Genomic DNA, 7888 nt, shown 5'->3' with positions numbered 1-7888 from the left:
ATACTTAAGATATATGGAGATCGTTGTCATCACGTGCGGGATTGAATGGCTTGTATTTAAACTGAGCTTGACTTGAGGACATGTTAGTTTGTTATGTCCCTCACCGTTGCAGTACCCACATTGCCTAATTTTCTTCTCTACCTTGTTCTTCGGTACTTCTTTTCGCTTGTGTTGTTTTCGTTGAGGGTCGTGAACATTGTTTACTACACTGCTCTGGTTGACTGAATCATTCAAACCAAACGAGTTTTCAAATTCTTCTATTAGTCTTTACATCTCATCTCTTGCGGTTTTGAAAGACGCGTCTGTCTTTGATGCAATGTAGCATAACCTACTTGACGTTGAACGTAGAACAACTAACATTGCCATTTGCATCACTTCTGGAGGCACATTCAAGTCAACATAACTGGGTGCAGAAGCCTTCGCATCCTTAGTCCACCTACTTTGAATCAAATTCCTAGGCAAATATGTGTAATCCAAGTGCTTCAAAATGTGATGTTGACGGCGACACGGAAGTCCAACGGTCTCAAATTTTTTGTAGGAGCAAATTAGGGTTTCCGTACGATAATCAAAACTAATTTCAAATGTCCTATTGTTTTCTTTGTACTTTGTCAAAATATAATGTTGACATTCATCTGATAAGGACTGAATCTCTTCCTTAATCCGATACAATGTCACCCGTTGAAGTTTATCTTGGAACGCATGAAAAGATTCGAGGTAAAAATCTCAGCAGCATGACTTTCAAGTTCAATCAGTTTTGTGATCTGGAATAGTTTCGTCTGGGAACTTAAGTAATCCGCTTTCAACTCGTTCATACGCATTCTACTAATTCCATCTTCAATTGCACGAACAACATCTAAATATGTCTTCTTGTGTTTCAGTGCAATCGCTAGTGAAGCCTTCATAGACTCGCACCTTTGTGTTGAGCGAATATTGGAAAAGAAATGACCGGTTAGATACGCTTGTGCCCATACGTGCCGAGTATTTCCCTTCTTAATCACCCATGGATACTTTTTGACGTTGAATTCTGAAACAACCGAACGTCATTGAATATCGAATTCGTCGGTTGCCAACCAGGAAGCCATGTATTTTGAGAATTCTGTTGTAAATTTTGGGTCACCAATATTAGCTTGTGCATTACGAGAAAGATGCCAAGAACATATAATGTGCTTAGCATAAGGGATAACAGATTTGATAGCCCTCTGCATTGCCCTATCCCCATCGGTGACAACTGAAATAGGCAATTTATTCACCATGACTTCTAAAAAATTCTGTAGCAGCCACTCGAAAGATTGGGATGTCTCGTCAACAATTATGACAGTGGCAAACACAATTGTGTTATGGTGATGATTGACACCGACAATAGGCATAATTGGTCGATCATACAAATGATCTTTGTACGTTGTGTCGAACGCAATTACATCACCGAAGCATGTGTAATCTGATCTCGATGTAGAATCCGACCAAATAAGATTATACAATGCCCTGATTCGTTTACCGAGTATGTCATAAAAAACCCGGGATCATCATGTTTCTTATAATCAAAGTAAACAATAAGCGCATTCACATCCCCATCGACGATTTCCTTTGCTTTACCTCTTTGAAGTGCATTGTAGAGGTCTTTATGTGTAAATCCAACATTATGATAGCCCCCTGTCTGCTGCGTTAAATAGTTCATTACTTGTAACGTGCCAACACCGACCTCTTTCAATGTTGTTACCTCTTCGATATCAACCTTACTTACAGCTCTATTAGAACGCATAAATGGTGTCATAGCAGGTGTGCACAATGCATGATTATGTTTCTGATAAGACTTACTTATAACCCAATGATCGTTTGTATTTGTTGATGTAACTACGACTCTAGCCTTGCATCTTGTTCTTGTAACTGGCGAATGAGCACGTTGACGATCAACAGTATTACCTTTTGATACTCGAAACCCTTCTTTGGAACAACAAAATTCTTGTGTCTTCAGATTCCCTTCCACATTAAGCCGTGTTGTTCCCTTACGTGCACTAAACCCATGTTCCCATGCGAATCCCTTGTAAAAGTACCAAGCTTGATCACGTGAAGAGAAGAGCTGACCAACCAATCTGTCAGATTCATCAACATTATGTACTTAATGGCATTCCTCGGTTGGCTTAACATTGTCTGCATCAGTATGATCCATGGCAAAAATATTGTTGTGCAAGTTCAATGGTCCCATAATTGATGGAGATGTAAGTAAAGGTTCATTCAACATGTTTCAGTCGTGCTTTCAATAGGGTGTGGTATTGGTAGTGGTAGTTGAAGGGTGGGTACAACATTAAATTCGCGTGGCATATTTAGGTGTGTAAAATAACTACCTAAATAGGTATAAATATACCGGTTAATTAGAAAATAGGTCAACATAATGTATCGACACTTGTGTAATTTGTGTTGATACTTATTGTCCAGAATGAATGCCCAAACGAGGTGCACGCATAAAGTGTCGATACAATTATTAAAAGTATCGATCCCAATAAAATCAAAACCGATTATTATAATGTAATGTGTAAATTTACAATGTAACCGATAAAAATATATCGGTTTTATGAAAAAATAGGTCATCATAAAGTATTGACACTTATTAAATTTGTGTCGATACATTTTGTCCATAATGAATTTCAAACGGGTACACGCATAAAGTGTCGATACATATATTAAAAGTATCGATCCCAAAAACATCGAAACCGATAATTACAATGTGATAGGTAAATTTACAATGTACCCGATAGAAATTTACCGGTTTTATGAAAAAATAGGTCTAAATAATGTATCGACACTCTTTAAGTTTGTGTCGATACTTGTTTCCAGAATGAATGCCCAACGAGGTGCACGCATAAAGTGTCAATACATTTAAAATTGTATCGATCCAAAAAACATCGAAACCGATAATTATAATGTAATAGATAAATTTGCAATGTTACCGGTTTACTTATAAAATAGGTCAATATAAGCGCTACCTATTACATTATATAAGCGCTACCTAATATGTTATTGTACTTGATAATATTTTCGGTTAAATGCCTATTTTATTATATAATCGCTACCTATTACATTATATAAGCGTTACCTAATATGTTATTGTACTTGATAATATTTCCGGTTAAATGATATAACATAACCAGTCTAAATTTTAACCGGTCACTTGTTTAACACCGGTCACGCCGTTTTTTAGGCGCCGCACAGCAGAAGTTTCCCTCTCCCATTAAAACAATACTTTTAATATTTTAAATTATTTTTTATATTTTTAAATTAATTTATAATTTATTATTATATTCTTTATAAATTTATCATTTTATAAAATTTTAAAAATTCAATTCTTAACCTAAGATTATATATTTCTCTGGTTGATACTAAAAAATAATAAATATTATCCTAGTTAAAAGTATACTTCAAATTTTTATACATTTAAAATTTAATTTTCTTAGTACATGTACAGTTGCATTGCGTGTCTTTATTTGAACAAAATACGACATGCCCCACGCCTTGATTATGGTGGACAAAAGTCACATCCTTTTACTTACTTCTTTCATTAAAAATATAATAAATATTACACTTAAAAGAGGTTATTAAAAGCAAATTATTTAAACCACGGCCAAGCTTTTAGTTATCATTATCGACTAACATCTTTAAAATATAGGATAAATTATGTGTTTATAATCTAAATTATAAATTTTGATTGGTTTTAATACTTAATTTTTAATTTTTTTCAAACAATACTTAAAGTATAGTTTGTGTTTCATTTTAATACATCGTTCAAAATGTAACGTTAAATTTTAATTTTTTTAAAGTTTAGATACTAAAACAGTTCAAAACTGATGATTTATGTACTAAACGCTTTAAGTTTTTTTTTGGATAAGTAAATTATATTTCATCCAAAAAATTGCAGCTTAGCTGCTACAAAAGACCTGCCTTAAGCTAGATCAGTTCCCAATTTGTGTACAAGTATCTATTACCATCATCTATTCTATGTATACTAAGACTATACAATTTGGTTTTCACCGCCTGCTTAATTCTATTTACAATTACCTCACTTGAACTTGAGAGACCTCTGAAATGCCTATGGTTGCGTTCTTCCCAAATGTGATACAGAAAATCAGTCCAAGCAAGCTTTAGGATCTGTATTCGAAGAGTTTTGCCCTTCAAGTTCTCAATCAGCCAATTGAGACGCTGGTCCCAGCTATAAGCAGCACATTGAATCCCACACAGTCTTAGAACAACATTCTAAACTTCTTTATCATAGGAGCAGTCTGCAAATAGGTGATCACGCGACTCTATACCAAAACCACATATCATGCAAGCATCATCAATAACCAAGCCAAAACGAACGAGCCTATCTTTAGTTGGTAGCCTATCGAGGATGGCCATCCACGAAATTAAGGAAAATTTAGGAATATGAGAAGGGAACCAAATAATCTTGTGCCAACTCACCTTTTCCATGCTGATTCTAATACTGTCCCATATCAATTTGCCTTTAATTAGGCTCAAATTAGCACCAGAGGAAAACAGTCTACTAGTATCATCTCGAAGCCTCAGTAATTTGCTTAAAACAATAAGCTTTTACCCAGGCGATCCACAATGAACCTTCATTTGCCAAGATATTCCTTATTAGCATCAGGCAACAAGATTTACTCCATAGAGTCAGGTCCCTAAGTCCCAATCCACCCTCAGACTTCAAGGAGCAAATCTGACTCCAACCTACACAGGCTCCTCTAGCCGAGGTGTCACAACCTTTCCAGATAAAATGCATTAGTCTCTCTACATCCTTAATGACCCCTTTAAGAATGATAAGCTGCTTACACCAAAAATTAAAGATGCTGAAGAGGACAAATTTAACAAGCTGCAATCTTCCTCTAAAACTTAGTTTTTTGCTGGACCATTAGCTTAATTTATCCTTAATTCTTTCCAACAGAGCAGTGTAGTCCTTGTCAATGAGTTTGCGAGTGACTAGGGGAACCCCTAGATACATGACAAGGAGCTGTGCCACTCTAAACCCAGTGACTAACCGAATCTGATCAAGAGAGGTTTGATACAAGCCACAAGCAAAGAGTTCAATTTTTAAAACATTCAACTTTAGCCCTGAAAGTTCATAAAACTTTTCTAAGATACTTTGGACTCCTAGCACAGACTCAAGGGAATCATGACAGAATACTAAGAGGTCATCCGTAAAGCAAAGGTGGGTGAGTTGAATTCTTTTGCATTTGGGGTGAAATCTGAAAATTCCCTTCATATCAGCAATATTCAAGAGAGATGACAAAATATTCATCACAATGACAAATAGGTAGGGTGATAAGGGATCACCTTGCCTAATCCCCCTTGCACCCTTAAAATATCCCACCAAGTTGTCATTCAAAGAAACATAATACATAGGTGTAGTAATACAGACTTTGGTCCAATTGCAAAATTTATTAGGAAGTCCCATTGCTCCAAGAACGGTCAGTAAAAAATCCCAGTTAATGGAATCAAATGCCTTCTGAGGTCTATTTTGATAGCACATCTAGGAGAAAGACTCTTCCTAGAATATCCTTTAACCACTTCCTGTGCTAGTAATGCGTTATCCACTATATTCCTACCCTTAACAAAAGTTGTCTGATTCTGGGAAATCATTCAAGGGAAGTAGGGGACAAGTCTATTAACAAGAATTCTAGTTATTGTTTTATAGACCATTGAACAACAATATATGGGTCTAAAATCTTTTTCCAAGCAAGCATTTAAAGACTTAGGAATCAACACTAAAGCTGTAGCATTGAAAGAAGGAAACAAGCAAGAAGTTTGAAAAAAGTACCTCACAGCAGAAATAAAGTCACTGCCAACGATGTCCCAAGAAACTTTAAAGAAACCAGATGTAAAACCATCAGGACTTGGACTTTTGTCATTTCCCTGTCTAAATAAGACCTCCTTAATCTCCAAATCACTTACCTCCTTGGTAAGAAAAGAATCAACTCCATCAGGCAGAGAATACCTTAATAATTCTTTCAAACTCTCAGCAGGGTATCCCTTAACCAAAGGATCAGTGGAGCCAATAAGGTTAATGAAACAATTCACTAACTCAACAGTCATTCCTTTAAAAGAATCATATCTCTGCCCATCCTCACCCATGACAATTCTGATAGTATTTCATTTCTTATTAGCTTGAGTCCTATGATGAAAGAACCTGGTATTCAAATCAACCTCCCTTAGCCAGTGAGTCTTTGCCTTTTGTTTGTAAAAACCAGATTCTGCAATCTCCAAATCCACTAATTCAGCTTGAATCCTCCTCTCATCAACAATCCTCATCTGATCAGGGTGAGCCAAATTAAAATTTTGAATCTGTCCTAATTCAGCCCTTTTGCTACTTACCCTGCCAGAGATATTAGAGAAGAGCTCTTTGTTGAAATTCTTTAGAAGATGTTTAAGCCTCCTCAACTTTAGGAACAAGCAACTCATGGCATTATCACCACATTGACCCTGCCAAGAGTCTTTAACAGTAGCTAAGAAATGCTCATGGCCAGTCCAGTAATTAAAGAATTTGAAAGGTCGAGGTCCCTTGGTCAAACCTCCCTTGTGTGACCACAATAAACCAAGATAGTGGTCTGAAACTCTATGTGTAATAAATTCAGTGAAAGATTCAGGATGATCTAACAACCACTGATCATTGACTAAGATCATGTCTAATTTGCGTGCTAAAAACGATTCTTCCTGCTTATTGGACCATGTGAATAATGGCCCAAGGAACGGGTGATCCATAAGATCAAGGTTCTCCAAGCAATCTTGAAAGTCCTTCATGTCTGGGGCACAATGAATACCCATCACATCAAAGTCGGAACTCTCCTCTTCTTTGGCTATGATGTTGAAATCCCCCCCAATAACCCAAGAGGAGGATCCAATATCATTTCCAACAGAGCTTAAATGTTCCCAAAGACCCCATCTAATAACTCCATTATTGTTACCATAGATAGCCGTTATAACTGTCCTATGCCCATCAATTATCCCCCAAATGGTAATGGTTTGATCATGTTTCCGCATCACAAAAAAAATCAAATGCTTCCTCCAAAAAATCCACAACCGACCTCCATCAATTAAGTCATAGTTTTCAGTAAAATTCCAGTCATCAGACATAACAAAGGAGAAATTATCAGCATTATCCCTTCTAATATGAGACTCCATCAAGCAAATAACATCCACATTACATTTGTCTAACCTTCTAAACACTTTTAGATGTTTGAGGGAATTGTTAATCCCCCTACATTCCAAAACCCTATTATTATTAAGAAGTAATGGATTGCACAGTACCACCAGTACCCAAATTCACCATAGTGCTCTTGGCTTTCTCCAAATGATCTTTATTTTTTGTCTTTATCTCATTTAGCAGCATAGCCACCCCCAAGGAAGCAACTCTAGCTTTTCTAGGACCATCTTCCACACCTTCAGTTTTGCTTGAAGAGCCAACATTTTCCTTCTTCCTCCCTTTTGTCTTCCTCTTCAAAGAGTCTTGAAGTGAAGGAAAATCCCCATGGTGAGGATCCTGTGATGTATTATTACCATAATCATTCCCAGTCATACAAGGTTCAGATTCATTTTGGGGAACAATAACAACAGTAAAATTCTATGGGAGCTTAGCAGTATTCTCAAAGGAAATCTCCACATTTGCCCCACTGTCCTCCTGCAAATCTTTTATTGATGCCTCCATAGCAGTACCAACTTGCAGATCCACATTTTGCACCATTTCTGTTATCTTATAAACATTTCCAGAATGAGACTCAGAGCTATAAGTCACCTCCTTAGAAATATTAACATTCTCATGTAATACCTCAGAAGTAGGTGCAATTGCTGGAATAACTTCTTTGCTACCAGTTACCAAAGAAGTCATATCTTTTTCCCTCCAAAC

At 36.5% G+C, this 7888-nt stretch overlaps 1 protein-coding gene across 1 annotated transcript; it reads right to left on the bottom strand.

Annotated features, from left to right (window-relative positions):
* Positions 1-6138: 6138 nt before the first annotated feature.
* LOC120178874 lies at positions 6139-7167 on the bottom strand. The gene has a single exon (XM_039184649.1). It carries the CDS (start codon positions 7165-7167, stop codon positions 6139-6141), a length of 1029 nt encoding a protein of 342 aa, XP_039040580.1.
* Positions 7168-7888: the final 721 nt, after the last annotated feature.

The sequence above is a fragment of the Hibiscus syriacus genome, unplaced genomic scaffold (assembly GCF_006381635.1).
Source record: "Hibiscus syriacus cultivar Baekdansim isolate YM2019G1 unplaced genomic scaffold, ASM638163v2 tig00112383_pilon, whole genome shotgun sequence".
Lineage (NCBI taxonomy): Eukaryota > Viridiplantae > Streptophyta > Magnoliopsida > Malvales > Malvaceae > Hibiscus > Hibiscus syriacus.
Note: the sequence above shows the minus strand (reverse complement) of the source record. Positions and strands in the feature narration are given on the sequence as shown.

Bases quoted from the DNA above. Each gene is read 5' to 3' on its own strand.
- LOC120178874 (XM_039184649.1), bottom strand. From the start codon at position 7,167: ATGGAGTCTCATATTAGAAGGGATAATGCTGATAATTTCTCCTTTGTT.